This window comes from Chrysochloris asiatica, unplaced genomic scaffold (assembly GCF_000296735.1).
Source record: "Chrysochloris asiatica unplaced genomic scaffold, ChrAsi1.0 scaffold00047, whole genome shotgun sequence".
Lineage (NCBI taxonomy): Eukaryota > Metazoa > Chordata > Mammalia > Afrosoricida > Chrysochloridae > Chrysochloris > Chrysochloris asiatica.
The window spans coordinates 1,004,817-1,025,963 of record NW_006408565.1 but is presented as its reverse complement, the minus strand read 5'-3'; the positions used below and the strand labels follow the sequence as shown (position 1 = coordinate 1,025,963).

Sequence of the window (21,147 nt, the reverse complement as noted above, 5' to 3'; positions counted from 1 at the left end):
GCTTCAAAACGTTTGAGGAAAAATTAAATGAGAAGATAAAAGATTCTTTACATGAACTTTTTGGAACACCCTTGTACATAATAATTACATAAAGCACGACATAACTGGAATTAAACATATCAGTCATATGAATACTTGTGAAAGAGTTAAATCCATGCTGTAGGATTAGCACTGGACTGCAAGGTTGGTTTGAACTTCAAGACTGGTGGTTCAAATTCACCAGCCGCTCCTTGGAAACCCAATACAGTGTTGCTATGAATCAGAACCAACTCCACGGCACTCAATAACAATTATATGAAAAAGATTTTCAAATTGGTAAAACCCAATTTTTATATAAAAGAGACACATCGGAAAGGCCAAATAAATAGGTGGGCAAATGTGCACTTGTTGTTAAGTGCTGTAGAATCGACTCTGACCCATAGGGACCCTGCATAGGGTTTCTGAGGAGCAGCTCGTGAGTTTGAGCCACCTGCCGACCTTGAGCTTCAGACTGACTTCGCAGTCCAGCGCATTAATCCACTGCACCACATGGAAAGAGGATGAAAGCAGTCCTAATATTAGAAAATGAATTAAAACCAAAAAATACTAAAAATGATAAAGAAAGATCTTTTTAAAGCTAAAACCCACAATTTTCAAATTACAAGTGGCCATCGAAGATGCAACTATTTGTTTCTTCCCATCTGGAGTGAAGATGAGTGAAGAAAATTAAAGGCTCCAGGAAACAACTAGTTCAAAGGACTAATGGGCCACGTGAACCAGAGCCTCCACTGACAAGACCAGAAAAGCCCAGCTACCACTACTGACCATTCAGATCGAGATCCCAATAGAAGGCCCATGCAGACAGGAAGGAAAATGTCCAACAAAACTGCAATCATAGAAAAAGCCCGGACTTAACAGTCTGAAAGACTATGGAACCCCTCTAAGGCATCCTTCAAACCTAGACTCTAACCCACTGCTGGGAATCCTCATTCAGCCTAAAAGATAGACCTATAAAGTGAACAATAATAACCATGAGAAACATATTCCTCAGAACAACCAACCAACCATATGAGACAAAGAAAGCAACATTAGCCCCCAGATAAAGCTCAGAATTCAGGAAGGGGCAGGAAAGGACCATGAATAGAAACAGAAAACCCAGGGAGGAAGTGGGAAGGGTTGTTATAGCAACTAATGTCAACAAACAAGGAATGTGTAAGTTATTAAAGAGAAAACAAATTTGCTTGTAAACTTTCACCGAAACCACAATAAAACACACAAAACTTCTGTGACAGGGTAAATGAACATCTAAATCAGAGCATTTCTTTTAAAGATTCAATAAAACCTTACATATTAGAACAGTTATCAGAGGAAATTTCAGTCATGAGCACATGAAAAGTAAAAAATGTGAAAGAATGAAAATAAATGAATCAAATGCATAATTCAAATGCTAGAAAAAGAACAAAAAAGCAAACCAGAAGAAAATGCAAGAAAGAAAAATAATAAAGATGAAGGCAGTATTAGGCAGAGAACTGAAAAGAGATGGATGTAAAGATCACATCTTTGAAAGGTAAAAAAACAAACAAAAAACATACAAAAACCTCTGGGTAATCTAATAATAAAACTAGGGAGAAACTGCATGCTGAATCTGAGCCCCATGACTAGGGAGAGTGGCCAACATACTTACGCACACAGAAAGGGGTCTTGCCCGACCAGTGATGATCCTGTTGGCAGATGCGCACAGACATGCCGATCAGGCGGAAGCCGGCATTGCACTGATACACAACGCTGCCCCGGTAATTGTAGTTCTCTCCATTGATGTGTCCATTCACGATGGGCTCAGGAGTCCCACAGTGTCCAGCTGTGGCGGAGGATAGAAGGAGAGAGTAAATCAATGAGAAGCTCATAGAAAACGAGGTGGAACTTAGGGTAGGGAAAAGGACAAAAGCAGGACTTTCAGACTTAGATTAGGAAGAAAAGCCTGATGATTGAGTTCCTCAAACCAGCCAATGAAAATGCTATATATCACGAGAGTTTGATCCACAATGGGTCTTGAGGATGGAGTAGGGCCAGACAGTTTGTTCTATTGTACATGAGGTTGCCATGAGTTGGGGACTGACTTGACAACAACAACAACAACAATAATGACAACACAACCACCCGTTATTTCCCCCCTTTTCCTTCCTTTGACTTCAGGGATTCTAGAAATGATAGAAATGCTGTTAAGGAATTGTCAATGCTAAATCTCAATGTCACATACTATTAACAGTATGTGTTCCTGGCCATCCATATCTGGGTTTTAGTTACGTGGTTGAGAAATGATCAGTTTGCTCCCTGTCTCAGGGTGCACAGGTCTCTTTTTTTCATCAACCAACATCTACTGAACAGCTTCTGCATGGTGTGGGGTGGGGATGTGGTGTCATTGCTCTCTGAATGAAGGCATTTAAAGCCTAGTTATGCTGAAAATAACTATGTAAACACAGATGGTTTGGCTAAAGTCATTCTTCTGTATCCTTGAGTGGTGAGGAACACAGACAAGATAAACCTAGGTGAGTTACAAAATGGGATTTGGTTAGAGTGTATTCCTAGTATTTCTACCAGAATCTTTTAGCTCTGTGGGGAAAAAACGATTGACTGTTCCTAATGGGGACCTGAGGTAGTGGGAGGGCAGCATTTGCAACTAGGGACAAACCAGCCACTCTATCCTGTTAGGTTTGTATGACTGGGACTCTTCCTTACACTTAAAGAGGACCAGGAAAGGAGTGAGAGGAGAGAGAACTTCAGAATCTAAAAAGGAGTAATTCACTGACTCCGGCAGGGAATGCATTAGCCATGAGGAAAGGCTAACTTTGTCCATTGGCTGTTTAATTCCTCTGTCACTTGCTTATTACACACACACACCAAAAGTCAATCACTGCTGTGGAGGGATTTCAACTCATAATGATCCTATAGGACAGAGTAGAGCTGCTACATAGAGTTTCTGAGGCTGTAAAATTTTATCTAAGAAATGGCATTATCTTTCTCCCATGGAGTGTTTGGGGGCTTCGAACTTCCAATCTTTTGGTTAGCAAGCTGATGCTTACTTAACCCGCTGCACCACCAGGGCCAGTTCACATACATGCACACACATATACATACTACCAAACAATAAGCTGTCTCTGAGCTGCATGACTCATGGCTACCCCATGGGTTTCAGCAAACTGTGCTACACAGAGTTTTCAGTGGCTGATTTTTGGGGAAGTGGATTAACAGGCTTTTCTTCTGAAACATACACATATATTTTTGTTGTTATTAGATGTCATCAAGAATGTACAAGCTATTGTGACCTTACGTACAACTTAACAACTCTGCCCCATCCTGTGTCATCCTGAGTCCTTGCTATGTTACAGGCCATTGTTAGAACCACTGTATCAATCCATCATGTTCAAAGTCTTCCTCTTTTTCATTGGCCCCTCTACTTTACCAGGCATGATATCTTTCTCCAGGAACTGGTCCCTTCTGATAACATGTTCAAGGGAAATGAGGTGAAGTCTTGCCATCCTCATTCCTAAGGAGCATTCTGGCTGTACTCCTGCCAACACAGATTTTTTGCTCTTCTGGTAGTCCATGTTGTTTTTAGGTGCCATCGAGAAGCTTCTGACTCATAGCAACTCTGTGTACAACAGAAGGAAACACTGTCCAGTTCTCACAATTGTTATCTTTGAGTCCATTATAGCAGCCATTGTATCAATCTAGCTCAGTGAAGGTCTTCCTTTTTTTTTTTTTTTGCTGGCCTTCTACTTTTTGAAACATGATGTCCTTTTCAAAGCATGATGGTTTTTCTAGGGATTGGTCCCTCCTGATAATGTGTTCAAAGTCCATGAGATGAAATATCACTGTCCTCAACTTCTAAGAAGCATTCTGGTTGTACTTCTTCCAAGACAGATTTATTTGTTCTTCTGGCAGTCAATGGTAATGTCACTATTCTTTGCAAGCACTATAATTCAAATGTTTCATTTTTTCTTTAGTCTTCCTTATTCATTGTTGTTTTCACATATATCAGAAGCAACTGAAAATATCCTTGGCTTGGGCCAGTTGCATCTTAGTCCTCAAAGTGACATGTTTGCTTTAAAACACTTTAAAGAGGTCTTTTTACAGCAGATTTGCCCAATGTAATACGGTATTTGACTTCTTGACTGCTGCTTCCATGAGCATTGATTGTGAATCAAAGTAAAATGAAATCCTTGACAATGTCAATATTTTTGGTTTTTCACAATGTTTTTTGGTCCACTTGTGACAATCTTTGTTTTCTTTATGTTGAGGTGTAATCCATACGGCAGACTTGAAGGACTTACATCAGTAAGTTCTTCAAGTCCTCTTCACTTTTAGCAAGCAAGGTTGTGTCATCTGCATATTTCAGGTTGTTCTTTAGTCTTCCTGCAATCCTGATGCTGTGTTCTTGTCTATATAGTCTAGTTTCGTGGACTATTTGCTCAGCATACACATTGAATAAGTATGGTGAAGGATACAACCCTGATGCATACCTCTCCTAATATTAAGTCACACGGTATTCCTTTGTTTTGTTCCAATGGCTACCTCCTGGTCTATGTACAGGTTCTGCATGAGCACAGTTAAGTGTTCTAGAATGTTCATTCTTTGTAATGTTATCCATAATTTGTTATAATCCATACAGTAGAATGCAGAGGAAGCCATACATACAGGTTCCTCATAAGCAAAATGAAGTGTTCTGAAATCCCCATTCTTCACAATGTCATCCATAATTTATTATGATCCACATAGTTGAATACCTTTGCATAGTAAATAAAGCACACGTAAGCAAATTTCTTGTATTTCCTGCTTTCAGCCAAGATCTAGCTGATGTCAGTAATGCTATCCCTCATTCTACGTAGTCGTCTGAATCCTGAAGCTTGAATTTATGGCAGCTTCTTATCAATGTACAGCTGTAATAGTTTTTTATTTATCTTCAGCAATATTTTACTTGCATGTGATATGTATTAATAATACTGTTTTATGATTTCTACGTTCCGTTGTGGTACCTCTTTTTGGAATGGGTACAAATATGGATCTCTTCTAATAGGTGGCCAGGTGGCTGTCTTCCAAAAATCTTGGCATAAATGTGTTGAGTGCCTCAGCACTGCATTAGTTTGTTGAAACATTTCAATTTATATTACGTCAATTCCTGAAGACATGTTGTTTGCTTGAACTTCTTTCTTCAACACCATCAGTTGTCGATCTATGCTACCTGGTTGAACACTGACCTATTCTTCTTGGTACAATGACTCTGTTTACTCCTTCCATCTTTTCTTTGTTTTTAAGGTTTTATTGTGAACTGAGTGACAGTTTACATGGGAGAACATCAGCTTTACACCATTGTTTCATTGCAATGATTACAATCTCCTCTGTGCATATTCTCTCTGTTTATTTTGCTTCCATTCCCTCTGTTTATTTTGGAGGGGGGGTTGGGGAGTGTCCTTCCATTTTATTTTGATGCCCATATTTTGTTATTCCATATTTTGTTATTGTTGTTAAGTGTTGTTGAGTTGATTCAGACCCATACTGACTCTGTATAGGGCTTTCAAGGAGCAGCTGGTGAGCTTGAACCACCAATCTTGTGGTTCAAACCCATTTTGCAGTCCAGTGCATTAACCCACAGTGCCACCAGGACTAGGATCCTTCAATACTGCAATCCAAGACTTAACCATTTTCTTCGGTTCTTTTAACTTGAGAAATGTTGAGCATGTTCTTTGCCTTTTGGTTTTCTGACTCCAGGTCTTTGTACATTTCATTATAATACTTGACTTGGTCTTCTCGAGCTGCCCTTTGAAAATTTCTGTCTAGTTCTTTTACTCCCTCATTCTTCTAGTGACTTCAGCTTCTCTATGTCCTGGACTACAAATCACAAGGTCAGTGGTTTGAGTTAGCTGGCCACTCACTGGGAGAAAAGATGAGGCTTTTTGCTCCTGTGAAGACTTTTTAAACTTCAGAAACCCTATACAGGATTGCTATCAGTCGGAAATGACTCAATGACACTTAACCACCATCACAACAATGCTCAAGAGCAAGTTTCAGAGTCTCCTCTGATATCCATTTTGGTCTTTTCCTTCTTTCCTGTCTTTTAGACCTTTTGCTTTCTTCCTGTATGATGTTTCTGATGTCATCCAACAGCTCTTCTGGTCTTTGGTCATTAGTATCTAATGTATCAATCTGTTCTTGAGATGGTCTCTAAATTTAGGTGGGATACACTCAAGAAAATATTTTGATTCTTGTGGACTTTAAAAAAAATTCTTTAGCTTCAGTCTGAACTTGCATATAAGCAATTGATTGTCTGTTCCACAACTGGTTCCTGGCCTTGTTTTGGTTGCTAATATTACACTTTTTCATTGTCTGTAGTCTTTGATTTTCATCAGTAAGTATTTCAAGTTCTCTTCACTTTCAGCAGGTAAAATTGTACCAGCTGCTTTTTGCAGGTTGTTACTGAGTCTTCTTCCAATTTGATGACACATCTTTCTTTATATAATCCTTGTTATGATTATTAATGGATGTTTGCAGAAGTTTCTACTCATTTTGAATATTGCCACACTAGCAAATGAAGATCTGGAAGAGCTTTAGCCCACCCATATCAGTAAGGTTGACTCAGCTTTGAGGAAGTAGCTCTTCCCCAGTCCTATTTTGAATGTGGTCCAACCTGAGAGGTTCATTTTGTGGCACTAAATTAGACACTTGTGGCACTAGATCCATTGCTATTCATCAGACTTTCACTGGCCAACTGTGTTAGAAATCAATCATTAGGCCCTTCTTCCTACTGTGACTTAATCTGGAACCCCCACTGAAGCGAGGCCACCATGGGTGACACAGATGGAATTTGAAGTACCGGTGGCAAAGCTTCCAGTATCTCAGCAACAACTGACTGGTGGTATACATACATTTATTCACAAATGAATTTGCTAATAGATGGCATAAAAGGCATTTTCAGTTATACTACAAGAATGTATCTCTTGTAGTAGTAGTTGGGAGGTCAACCTCACACAACGACTAATACAAAGCCTCTTCCAGATCGGAACCCACCAAAGGTTTGTCTCGTGAGACTTGAAGACTGATTCTTCTTTTGGGCATCCTAAGGAATGCTATCAGAGAGTATTAGTCAAAGTAGATGCCCAATAATGGTGTTAAACTAGCTTAGAGTAAACATTTTATGAACCTAGGTCAAATGATATTGTTCAAAGATTGTATCTCAGCTTTGGAAAAAAAAATCTAACCTGTACTGAGAAGGAAAACTGGGTAGTACAGGCCTGGGGTGGCCACTTACCAAGGCAGCGGACTTCAGAGCCACTCCAGAGTCCATTGGCCATGCACTCCCGCACCCTGGAGCCCACCAGTGTGTAGCCGGAATTGCAGGAAAAGATGGCAGTTGCTCCATAGACGGACAATGTTCCAATGCGGTGTCCACTGGGGGGGAGGGGGAGCTCTCCACAGGAAATGACTAAAAAAGATGACAAGGTGCTCAGTCGTCGGCCCTGAGAGGAGGGACTCATGCTGTGTTGGATTGGCCAGAATAATGGCAAAAATAAGACCTGGTCAATCTTACTCTATTGGAGCTCATTAACCAGATGGCAGCAGAGATTCTCAACTGCAGGCATTACCAGAAACACCTGAAAGCTTTTATAATGTCAGGCTCCATTCTAGACCCATGAGTCACAATCTCTGGAGATAAGACCTAGGCATGTGAATTTTATAAAAACTCCTCAGATGATCTGGATGTGTACCCTGGTTAGCAGACATTGGAAACCAATTTCTATTCCACTGTTCTGTTTTGCTGAGCCCAGTTGCAGCCTCACATTCCTTCTTAGCACCACTAACAGGCCTGTGAGATGAGGCCAAGACTACAAGAAAATGTGGGTAGCTTCACTGGAATGTGTGTTACACACTCATTACTTCTTTTATTCTGCTGTATGCATGGTGATACTTCACAGTGGAGTCTGAACTACCATGCATTCATACAAGTGTCTTGGGCTCTTGTTGTTGTTGTTAAGTGCCATTGAATTCGTTCTGACCCATAGCGACCCTGGATAGGGTTTCCGAGGAGCAGCTGGTCAGCTTGAACCACCGACCTTGCAGTTCAAATGGCTTTGCAGTCTGGCGCATTAACCCACAGCGCCACACCAGGTCTTGGGCTCTAGGTATGGGCCAATTCTACTTCTTCTCCCACTCAGTCTTAAACTTCCCATTTCTCAATGACAAGCTATCATTGTCTATCCTGTTTCAATCATTTACTTCCTCTAGGCCTTCCTGATTCATATTATGAAGATTGTAGTAGATGCTGTGATGTGCCACCCAGACCTTCCTTTGAAATCTGTGGTACCAGGCATATGGTAGGAACCTCATGAATGTTGAATAAGTGAATTAGTATATGCTTTTCTAAAGAAAGGACAGTTTTTAATAAGGTGCCAAGAAGTACTTCTTTAAAGGAGCAGGCATATCCCCAGATCTTAATTTCAAGTAAGTATCCCAAAGAAATATACTGCAACCCCATGTGATAACCCACTTCTTCCTGCCCCACTTCACCCCATGTATGAGACAGTTTAGAGCTAGAGGCTCTATGACTATCTTGTCCAATCTCCCCTCCTGGGCTTACTTTGGCAGGTGGGCAGAGAATCCCCCAGGCTCCATTGGCTATTGGCCTGACAGCGGATAACCCTTTGGCCAGTATAGTAGTAACCGGGGTCACAAATGAGCATCAGCTGGGCCTGGAACTGGTACTGTGTTTCAAAGATGAGCCTCCATCGGCCATGTTCCACACTGATGCTGCTAACATCGGGACAGGTCACAGCTGGAGAAACAAGGAAGGAGCTTAATGAATTAATAATGGAAGACACTGGCAAGAGCTCAGAGCTGGACCTTAATGTTGAAATAATTGAGTCCAGGAATCTTCAGTCCCTAGGCAGCTTTGGTAAGTGATAAGTGGGCTGGGTGGGGAATATGGCAACTGAGAGTGTGCAGGTCTTGCAGAAAAAAAGGGAGGTGGCATTCATTTGCCAATTTTTGGATGTGAGACTGAAGGTTCCAACTTCATCTTCCAAAAGAAGACAGAAATCTCAATTTTCACGGGAAAAGTTGTCAAATTTGAATGCTGGGGAGTAGGTCCCCAAACTCCCACATCTTTGGAATGGATATGGTTGACTAGACTTATGCAACTTTAATCTTGAAGCTGAACTTCAGCTTTATCAGTTTAGAGTTTTGTGATTAAGGGACAGCCAGACAAACTTTCCATCTAAAAGGGAATGGATCAAATTCTTTCTAAGTTCTGTGCTGATTTATGGAAGCATCTCAGGGCACACTGGTCTATCAGGACTTTGAGATGACTTTTAAGTCAGAACCGCACCCAGCAGAGGATACCACCCACACATCTCCTCTTCTTGAATCCTTCCATGAACATATTTTTCTCATTATTGGGCCTTTTGTCCACTTTTTGTAGGAATCTTCTCAGCTGCTCATCGTACCCCTTGCCCACCACCCAAAGACTCACGGACACATTGTGGGGGGAAGTTGCGATTGCTCCACACGCCCGTCTCCAGACACTCAGCTGTGGCCTCTGCGCCTGCCTGGAGGTGGAAGCCTTCGCCACAGCTATACACAGCCTTGGTCCCCACTGTGTACTCCTTTCCAAACACCATTCCGTTCTTTGGAGCCTCAGGAATCCCACAAGAAAGAGCTACCAAAGGGGGGAAAAAATATGTCATGAGGATTTCTGGTTCAAGATGGTGGTCTGAGAACTTATTTGTTTTCTTTCCTCTCATCCAAGACCTCAATAAAACTACAGAAAATTACAAATAAAAGGGGAAAGCATCATAACAAAAAAAAGAAAAAAGAAAATGGGAAAATCAGCAGTAGACTAGAGAGTAAAAACTGATTTGGGAAGATGGAAAACAGAAGTGTGCTGATGGCTTAAATGGAGCAAAGATGCCTCACCCCAAAATCTCACAGGAAAGAGCTAGCAAAGGGGGAAAAAAAAACATGACAGGAAGACATATGGGAGGGTGAGACCATAGAGTGATACCAGTTCTTGTCTATCTTTTCCATGAATTGTGTAGAGGGCTGTAGTCATCTGTTCTCTAAATAAAACACAGAGGCTATCCTTGCCCACTTACAGTGGGAAAGAAAACACCCTGGAGAGACAGACTCAGAGCTGGGTCCTATAAAAGCTGCCATCGCAGAGTGAATCTCTTTTAATTCTAGGACTTAAGGACTCTCAACATGAAGGCTGCCTCTCTAGCCACTCATTGCTGCCACCTACTCAACTCAACTTGTTACTCATGACAGAGATCTAGTGGATAAATACCTTTAGAAGAAGAAAAACAAAAACCAACCAATAACCAAATACTTAGAAATTATGCTTGCCCTTGGATAGCTCGGGAGCTATTATGTCATTGTTGTTAGGTGCCATCGAGTCGGTACCAACTTATAGTGACCCTATGTACAACAGAACAAAACACTACCTGGTCCTGGGTCAACCTCACAATTGTTGCCACACTTGAGCCCATTGGTGCTGCCACTTTGCCAATCCATCTCGCTGGGGGTTTTCCTCTTTTTCTCTGACCCTCCACCACACCCAACATGATATCCTTCTCCTGCAACTGGTCCCTCCTGACAATATGTCTGAAGTATGAGAGACGAAGTTTGGCCATCCTGGCCTCTAAGGAGCACTCTGGCTGTACTTCTTCCAACACAGATTGGGCTATTATAGATAGAAATTAATTGGAATCAAATATCCACTAATGCTGCAATTGGTTTAGAGCTCAGAATTCTTCTACTCAAAACCTGAATAAGCCTCAGTAGAGAAAAGACCTTATCCACATTGGTTAACAATGATGCCCGATGCTTCTAAGATATCAAGACCCCAAAAAAGGCAGAGTTAGGGTTTCATTATAATGTGGGGAAGAAAAGACTGTCCAGAGGAGATGGGCTGGAATACCAAGCTGAAGAAGTATTCAAAGATCAGACATGACAGCAAAAGACAAGGACCAGGAAAACACAAGGAATGGATAAAATACTCTTCTGATACCTAAACAGCATGCCTTGGAGCTCCTCAATCAACTGCCCTACTCCCTTGAATGCCTTTAAAAAATACTTAGAATTTTATTGGCATTTTGCCTGCAGAGTCAATCTGGATAAAACAGGTGAAGAAAGTAGGCAGAAGCCACTTTTCACTGCCCTGGTGGGACCCTTTTTGTTGGATAACTAAAAGGAGATTTTCCCAGCCTGTAGAAGCCAGAACATCATGATTTCCATGCCAAATGCAGTCCCCCACTAACCCAGAGGCAGTTGAGGAACACTTCCTGTGGGTAGGAAAGAAAGGAATAGAATCAAAAAGTATTTGAAGCCTGTGTTGAGAAGTGATCTTGAAGGAAAATACTCTGTAGAGTGAAACAACAGGTGAGTAGGAGGGAGGAGGGATAGACAAAGCATTAGAATGCACAGAAACAGACTTGGTTAGTATCTGCAGAGATATGTGAGTATTTGTAGGTGGAAAATGAATGGTTTGGAAGAAGCAATAGGACACTGGAAATTGGAAGAGCTTCAGTTTCTTTCCTGGCCCTGGGTACACAAGAAATGGAATTAACACCTTTTCCTTGGTGTTGCAGTGGTTGAGTGTTAGATTGCTAACTGAAACTGCTTGGCTGCAGAAAGATGTGGCCGCCAGATTCTATAAAGATGGAGAGTCTTGGAAAACCTATGGGGCAGTTCTACCCTGCCCTGTAGAGTTGCTCTGAGTCTATAGTACTTGGAAGGGTCGTAGCGTATATGTTCTTAGGGAAGACACATAGTCTTCATGGAGAGAAGAACTGAAGAGAACCTTCTGGGCTTATTGGCCATGGAACTAGGATTACAAAGAGCACAGAGGGGACATCAGTGGGAGACTGGGGTTGGGGACAGAACAGTACTGGACAAGTGGACAGAGCCTGCTGTTATTGTTGCTAAGCGCTGTTGAGTCAGTTCTAATTCATAAAGATTCTGTATAGTGTTTCTGAAGAGCAGTAGGTGGGTTTGACCTGCCGACCTTGCCATTCAAAACGACCTTGCAGTCCAGTGCTTATACTTCAGCGCCATACCAGGGCTCCAGATAGTAGCCTTTTTGTTGCTGTTGTTGTTGTTGTTGTTGTTGTTGTTGCTAAGTGCTGTCGAGTCAGGTTCCCAACCCATAGCAACCCTGTATAGGGTTTCCAAGGGGCAGCTGGTGAACTTGAACCGCAGCTCTCCCAGTTCAAGTGGACTTTGCAGTCCGGGGCATTAATCAACAGCACCACACCAGGAGTCCATAGCAGTCTGGTGGCTGTGGTGGCTGTGTGCTGTGGAGTCGGTTCCGACTCATAGCAACCCCATCTAGGGCTTCCTAGGAGCTGCTGGTGAGTTTGAACCGCCAACTTTGTGGTTCAAACCGACCTTGCAGTTCAGTGCTTATCCTATAGGGCCATACCTAGATGATTTTTGTTGTTGTTGTTGTTAAGTGCCGTCGAGTCGGTTCCGACCCATAGCGACCCTGTACAGGGTTTCCGAGGGTGTAAATCTTTATGGGAGTAGAAAGTCTCATCTTTCTCCCGCGGAGCAGCTGGTAGTTTCGAACCGCTGACCTTAAGGTTCGCAGCCCGATTCGTAACCACTCCGCTACCAAGCACTTCACCACACTGGGAACCAATGAAAAGTAAAATCAGAGAGTGGAGCTGCCTGTTTTTGTTGACACAGTTTGGAATCGGCTTCTTTTCTTCCCAGTGCAGGACATGCTGATGAGAAGGTGAGAGAAAGGACAACTTTTACCTGCTGCTGGTAGAAATACAAAGGAGGACAAACTTTGAGGGGAGCCATTTGGCCATATGAATTAAACAACATAAATTTTGCATAAGTTATGGGAATAAATCAGACTTGAAGGAAGTCCAATCAGAATGCTCCTTAGAAGCAAGGAGGCAAGACTTCATCTTGGTTACTTTGGACAAGTCAGCAGGAGGGACCAATCGCTAGAGAAGGACATGCTTGGTGGAATTCAGTGGAAAAGGGGAAGGCTCTCAGTGAGATGGACTGACACAGTGTTGGCCACAATGGGCTCAAACAGACATGCTTATGAGTATGTCGTTGGACCAGGCAGTATTTTTTCTGTTTTATATTAAGTTGTTATGAGTTGGACTCAACTCAACAACCAACAATTTAACAATCTCAGTTTTAGGAATTAATTTAGGGAACTAACTATGCATGTTGACAAAGACAGGCTAAGGGTTTTTTATATACCAGGACTATCTACAGTAGCAAAACACCAAGACCTCATCTCTATGAGCAACAAGAAGATGACACTTGAATAAATGCTTGATTTCTCATATATGCTTCATAAACATCGATATTAATGAGGAACAATACTTAATTACATGAAATATCGAAACAAAATATTAGGGGCTTTGTGTACTAATTATCCCATTTGTGAACAATACTAAAAGAAGGAAATGCACCAAAACATTAACAGTGAGGTGTCACATGATGGGGTTATAAACCATTTTCACTTTTTCCTTTTGCTGTATTGTAGATTTTTCAGATTTCTAGTTTGAAGGTATATTAAACGTGTTGCCATTAAGTTGATTCTGACTCATGGAAACCCCACACATGTCAGAATAGAACTGTGCTACATGGGGTTTTCAGTGGTTGGTGTTTCCGAAGTAGATCACTAAGACTTTTCTTTCAAAGAGCCTCTGCAAGCCTTTAGATAGACTCCAATCTCTTAGTTAGCAGTCCATTGCATTCATTGTCCCACACAGGGACTCTGAATATACATTACTTTAAGGAAGAATCCAATCAGTTATAGCAGGCAATGCATGCAAACTGCCTGGTATATAGCAAATGCCCGATCCATGCTGGCTGTGGTTGTGGTTCATAACAGTCTCAGTTCTGGTTCCCTCTACTCCCTCATCTCCCAGGACCTGCCAAAGACAACCAGTCCAAATTGCTTCTCATAGATTATGATCTCTGTACATTCCATGAGTATGCTTTTTGCACACACTCTTCTTGCTGCTTGAATATTTTCCTTCCCGGTGCCTGGCACACAACTTCCTATTCGATGAGTCAAAGCTCAAGTATCCCTCACTGGGAGACTTCTTGGCTGCTCAAGAGGAAGCAGGTCTGTTGTTAGCTCGGGGCTCCCACACTCTGTTCAGATCATATTCCTTGCTCTGTTGTTGTGTATTTATCTACTTACATATCCATCTCCCCCACTGCTCTGAGACTATGTTTTATGCATATGCATATCCCCAGGGTTTGAGCTATTATGGATCTTCAATAAATGTTTGCTGAAAGAATAAGTCAATTGTCAATTAGGAGACCACATTTGGAAGTGATTGGTACAGGGACAAACTCAAGATGAGAGTAGGATCCCGAGGCACCTTGCCATCCCCGTCCCACCTATCAGCTCACCTTGACAGAGAGGGATGGCCTCACTCCATAGGTAGTATCCCTGAGGGTGTCGAGTACAAATGGCCATGCTGTGTCCCACTAAGCGGTAGCCGGCATTGCAGCCAAAATGGATGGAGCCTCCAGGCTGGGTGCTGGTCTGGCCCAGGATGAAGCCGTGGAGGGGAGCCCTAGGTAGGCTGCAGTAAGGGGCTAAACAACAAGATGAGACTCAGGGAACCAGGTTCACATAAGAAGTGCCTCTCACTCCCACTCCTTCCTCTCACTCTCCCTGGAACATCAGGGCCTGTCTTCTCCATGCCAGACCCACTGCTCATTAAAAAGCTCAAAATGGTTTGTACTGAAAAAGAGCTAGTGAGTTTCAAGTTTAGTAAAGATTAAACAAAAGACAATACAACTCAGCTACATCAAGTATGGTGTCCCCTTTGCAGCTTGAAGGCAGCACTGACTGTCCAGCTTAGTTCAGACTCTTGAATCCATTCAGTTACCAAACAGATGGTGAACACAGATACCGTAAGGACCATCAATGCCAAAGTTTCTTTTAATCATGAGGAAACAGAGGCCCAAAGAGTTTCAGTGGCTTGTCTAATAATCACACAGCTCATGCGGGACAGAGCTTATCAATGAACCTGGGGCACCTGTCATGATGCCACCCTGCCTCTCATGTGCACAGGAAGATTGGATCAACTCTGCAGAGAAACGGGAGATCCATTCCCCCAAGGCTCCCCTCAGCTTCATCTGGCATGCTCTTCCTTGGAAGTCATCGTCAACGTTTCTTAAGACTGCTCATCTGGGTGGTCTTCCATGTAGGTGACCCATGAGAAAAGATACACTGAGACAAATGGAACCTCAGGCAGGTTATAACTGGACATCTCTTCCAACCAACATTCTCTAAAAATAGGTCTAACACTTATTTGTCATGCAGGTCAAATGCAGACAGGGGAAAGAGTATTGAGCAGAATTGCTAGTGTTACTATTTCATCTCTCCGCTATGTCCCAAGCTAGACATTTCTGCCTTCAAGCATGCAAAGCCTGGACCCACCCTCCTTCAAAGTGGACATCAAGACACTTACCAAGTTTTTGTTTTTTTTAAACTACAAACAGCAATTTCCATTATGGGAGCTCACAGAAATTTGATTTCCTTCATCTTATTTCATTTCCAGTGATATTTTCATGCTCTTTTTTAGACTGGTGTCCTAGCCAGCTGTCTGGCCTTTGATCTGACCCTGTCATATGGCTTGCAGAGCAAAAGAGATGCTATGGACTTAAAATGTAGCCCATCCTTTGCTGCCTACACAATATTTGCCATCTGGAGATCTAGCTTAGGGCTTTTCAGTTTTAAAGAACATTTGTTCACATTTCAACAGCATTAAGGATAGGATCAACCTTTAGGTACATAATAGTTAAACTTAGCCAAAAGACACACACTGGAAGCATAAGAAGCAGAAGAGAGGGAGGCAGTTAAAAGGGAGGTGTGGTTATGTGCCGTGGAGTCGGTTCTGACTCATAGCGACCCTGTACAAGGTTTCCGAGGCTGTAAATCTTTACGGGAGCAGAAAGCGTCAACTTTCTCCCGCGGAACAGCTGGTAGTTTTGAATTGCTGACCTTGCAGTTTCAGCCCAGTTCATAACCACTACACTACCAGAGCTCCTTTAAAGGGAGGAGTGGAGTAGAAAAAGGGGAGGTAGGAAAATGCCAAAGACCCTGGGTACAGCGTTGGGTGAAAGACCTCAAGGAAGAAGAAAGCTGCCCATGGAGAAGCTCTGTCACCGGGACTGAGAGGTGGTCCAGGGCTTATTGGGAGAGATTTATGGAGCTCAGAGGCTGTAGTTCTTCTCATGAGTCCTTGTCTTTTACTCACCTGAATACCGAATCTTAAAGCCCTTCCGATTGTAGGCATGGTCAGATGACCAGCGCAGGTACACAGAGTTACTTGAGCTGGTGACAACCAGGGGTGCTGAGTAATTCCCACTGAGGGCTTTCAGCAGAGGACTTTGTCCTGAGGGACCTGGGATGACAAGGACACAAGATTATAGATGATCATGGCTGTCAAAGATATTACATTAGACCGATGACTGTCAAGTTGATTCCAACCCATGACAACCCCAGGTGTGACAGAGTAGAACTGTACTCTAGTTTTCAGTGGCTGATTTTTTGGAAGTAGATTGCCAAACATTTCTTCTGAGGTGCTTCTGGGTTAATGGCTGAGCATGTGAACTGTTTGCACCACCCCAAGCCTCGTTTTTATCATTTGCTACTTTTTTCCCCTCTTCAAATGAAGACTCAAGAGGGGGTCCAGAGAAGCAAGCTGAACAAGTAAACTGTGGTCCAGGCCCTCTTGTAACCTGCCATGTTGCACTGATATTATTCCCTACCTCACACCGTTATCCTCACAGAAGTGGCGATGGGACTTCCCTATGACCAGCTGACAGAGGACCGTAAAGCCTAAGCTTGGTTCACAGAAGTGTTGGTTTGATATATGGATGCAAGTTAGAAATGGTTCATGCTGCACCATAATTTCACCTGGGAGTGGTCTTCGAAGACAGTGGTGAAAGAAAATTCCCCCATTAGGCAAAGCTTTGGAGAGTGCATTTGGTCATTCAATTTGCGTAGAGGGAAAAGTGGCTTGGTGTAAGAGTGTATTGGGACTGGTGAGTCCCAGTATAAGTTCCTATATTGGGAACTATATTGATCAACCATCCTAGTGATACGTAGCTAGGAAGGTTGATCAGGGGCCTAGAAAGAGACTAAAAGATTAGCACAAGAAGGCCCCAAGAAGACACATGTGGATGAACCTATGTAAACGGGCACCAAAATATTAAAATCTTTGTTTTGCACATCTTCTGCAGAAAGCATTTGCTGCCGAAGAGTTTCTAAACAGCTAAGTGGTCACTTTGACTTAACCAGTAGGTGTCAGCCAGCCTTGGTCACTGGCTGCCTCAGAGCTTTCACAATGTTCTCATAGTTGGAGAAGCCATGGTGTCAGTAGAATCTGTACACGGATTCATCCCTGGTCTCAGGGATGCCTGAGGCCTGTCATACATGGCAGGTCACAGTGGCAAGTGCCCAGGCTTTCATGGCAATGGGTTCCGGGTTCTGACTCACATCCTTTTAGTCTTTTCTCAGGTTTGCCTGCCCTGACCACTCTAATATTGCTACTTGCCCCTGACCACTCTAATACTGCTACTTGTTCCCCACCTCTGTGTTCTGAACGCTCAGTATCCTGTCCTATTTCTTTCTGTAACACCTGTCACCTTGTTGTTGTTGTTGTTAAGTACCATCGAGTCAGTTCAGACTCATAGCGACCCTGTATACGGTTTCCAAGGAGCAGCTGGTGAGTTTGAATCACTGATATTGTGGTTCAAACTGACCTTGAGGTTGAGTACTTATCCTGTGGTGCCACATCAGGACCCCTTACCTATGAATTTAAATATTTATTTATGCATATTGGTTACTGTCTGCCTCACTCGGTTATAATGTAAGCACCGATGTGGTTGATAGGTACCACTGACTCTATCTATCCTGTACAGGGTTTCCAAGGTTGTAAATCTTTATGGGAGCAGAAAAGTGCATTTTTCTCTTGCAGAGCAGCTGTTGGGTTTGAACTGCTGACCTTGTAGTTAGCAGTCCAGTGCTTACCCTACAGCATCACCAGTGCTTTCCAACGTAAGCATTGTGCTTCTTGAAAGCAGGAATCTTTGTTTTATTCACTGATGTGTCCTAACCCCTTGAAGTGGAGTACCCTAACCAAACCCACTACTATTGAGTTGGTTCTGAGTTACGGCGACCCCATCCCCATGTATTACAGAGTAGGACTACTTCATAGGGGTTTCTGGGCTGTAATGTGTAATCTTTATGGAAGCCGACTGACAAGCCTTTATTCTATGGAGTGACTGAAGGGGTTTGAGCTGCCTACCTTTAGCTTAGTAGATGAGTAGGAACAATTTGTCCCTTCCAGGAACCTTCTGGCAGGTGCACAGTAAATGTTTATTGAATAAATTAATGAAATTTGGAACTGCTATTTCTTGGCTATGAAACCTTGGGCATGTAAGTTACTTATCTTCTCTGAGCCTAGCTTTCCACTAGTCAGGCACACCTCGTTTTATGGGACTTCACTTTGTTGTGCTTCACAGATACTGCACATTTCTTCTTCTTCTTCTTTTTTTTTTTTTTTTTTTTCAAATTAAAGGTATGTTTAATTTGCAATAAGCAAGTCTATCCATGTCATTTCCCCAGTAGCACACATGCCCACTTTGTGTCTCTGTGTCATGTTTTGGTAATTCTGATACATTTCAAATTTTCAATGCTTTCATAATGCTATTGCACACTTAACAGACTATGTTATTGTTAGGAACCATTCATCTGGTTCTGATTCACAGTGATCCCATGAATCAGAATGAAACACTGCTCAGTCTTGGGCCATCTTCACAATTATGTTTGATTCCATTGTTGTAGCCACGTTGCCAATCTATCTTGACGGGGGTCTTCGCCTTTTTCCCTGCCCCTATATGGAGTTCTGGTGTGGCGCTGTGGGTTAATGCGCCAGACTGCAAAGCCGTTTGAACTACAAGGTCAGTGGTTTAAGCTCACCAGCTGCTCCTCGGAAACCCTATACAGGGTCGCTATGGGTCGGAACCAACTTGATGGTACTTAACAACAACAACATATGGAGTCCTGGTGTGGCGCTGCAGGATAATGTGGTGGTTCAAACCCACCAGCTGCTCCTTGGAAACCCTACACAGGGTGGCTCTGGGTCAGAACAGATTCAATGGTACTTAACAACAACAACAAATACAGTCTAGTAAACTATCGTAGTGGTGGTATGTACCACTGAGTCAGTTCCAATTCATAGTGACCCTGTATAGGGTATCAGAGGCTGTAAATTTTTATAGGAGCAGAAAGTCTCATCTTTCTTCTGCAGAGCCACTGGTGGGCTTGAACGGTCAACCTTGCGGTTAGTGGTCTAGTGCTTATCGTACAATGCCACCAGGGCTACTCAATAGTATGTATAAACAAACTTTGATATGCACAGGGAAACCAATAATTTGTGTGGTCACTTTACTGTGATGCTTGCTTTATTGCAGTGGTCTGGAATGGAACCCACAATGTCTCTTAGGTCTGCCTGTATAATGGAAACAAGGATAAAGGGTGTCTGTAAGCACTGACTGAAAGAACGCCATAAAAGTGCCTGCTCTATGGCTAGGCAGTCAGGTCAATTCCACTTCCGTTTCAGCAGGGATGCTGGCAATGACCGGCGCTGGAGTTTGTCTCCTCAGTAGAGACAGCATCTCGAGTCTCCAAAGAGGAATGGACCGACCAGTGGTGATGAGGCAGGTTCCCCTCTCTGCCCACAGGATCATTGTTACTTACCATCAAAGATCTCAAACTCATCATACTCTTTCTCACTGAGGAAGTACTCCACCGTGAGGGAAATGTTATAGTCAGGCTCCGCCCTCACGAGCCACGAGCAGGTCTGGAACTGGGGATAGCTTCCAGGATAGCTCTGACTCAGGATCACACCTGTGGAGTCGGTCAGGAGCTCATTTGTTGGGCAGTGCACTAGGAGAACCAGAGAGAGATCACAGGTACATGATATGGAAGTGGAAGTAGGGAAAACACATTTGTTTTTTGTGTGGCGCAAAAGACAATGATTGGAAAACCAGTGTTGCAGCACATCCAAACAAGACCCCAATACCCACCATTATACAGCTCCATGGAATGAGGTGACCTCAGTTTCTGTGTCAACACTACTGTAAGGCTGGAACTCAGGCCTGGCCAATTGGTTAGAATTACATTCTAGTTTTGCTGTTGTTAGGTGCCATCAAGTCGGTTCCAACTCATAGTGTTCCTATGCAAACCAAAACGAAACACTGCCTGGTCTTGTGCCAGCCTCACAATTGTAGTTACAATGGGTGTTGCCACTGTGCCAACCCATCTTGTTGGGAGGCTTCCTCTTTCATGCTGATGCTCTACTTTACAAAGGATGATGACCTTTTTCAGAGATTGCTTCCTCCTGTAATATGTCCAAAGTAGGAGAGAGACTAAGTCTCGCCATACTGGCTTCTAAGGAGCATTCTGGTTGTACTTCTTCCATCACATATTTGTTTGTTTTTCTGGCAGTTCTTGATAATTTAATATTCTTCTCCAATATTCAACATCATAACTCAAATGCATTCATTCTTCTACGGTCTTCCTTATTCTTTGTCTAATGTTCACATGCACTTGTTGTTGTTGTTGGTATGTGCCATGGAGTCGGTTCCGACTCCTAGTGACCCTGTTCCGAGGCTGTAAATCTTCATGGGAGCAGAAAGTCTCATCTTTCTCCCACAGAACAGCTGGTAGTTTCGAACTGCTGACCTTGCTGTTTGCAGCCCAATTCGTATCACATGCATAGATCCGGTTTTTGGTGTAGGTAAGGATGTTTGTATATACTCACAACAATATCCAGATTCAAAAGAGTGACCTATAAAACGTGTTTGGTTTGTACAAAGATAGTATCAGACAGAGGTTAAGCACATAGAATCTAATTTTCAAATTTTATTTAATTTTTAAAATTGTTTTAAAATAGAAGGTAAGTAAAAGAGTACTCTACAAAAGCATGGTGGTGGTGATTATGTGCCATGGAGTAGGTTTCCACTCATAGTGACCCTGTACAGGGTTTCCGAGGCTGTAAATCTTTACGGGAGCAGAAAGCCTCATCTTTCTCCTGTGGAACAGCTGGTAGTTTC

At 42.7% G+C, this 21,147-nt stretch overlaps 1 protein-coding gene across 1 annotated transcript in view; it reads right to left on the bottom strand.

Annotated features, from left to right (window-relative positions):
- The window catches only part of CSMD2 (CUB and Sushi multiple domains 2), a 933,956-nt gene that overhangs the window by 56,720 nt on the left and 856,089 nt on the right, over nt 1-21,147 (bottom strand). Inside the window, 9 exon segments of the mRNA XM_006862126.1 lie at nt 1,664-1,841; nt 1,843-1,899; nt 3,188-3,201; nt 7,283-7,456; nt 8,609-8,803; nt 9,500-9,685; nt 14,422-14,610; nt 16,281-16,427; nt 19,790-19,978. Coding sequence (XP_006862188.1) covers nt 1,664-1,841; nt 1,843-1,899; nt 3,188-3,201; nt 7,283-7,456; nt 8,609-8,803; nt 9,500-9,685; nt 14,422-14,610; nt 16,281-16,427; nt 19,790-19,978 — 1,329 coding nt within the window.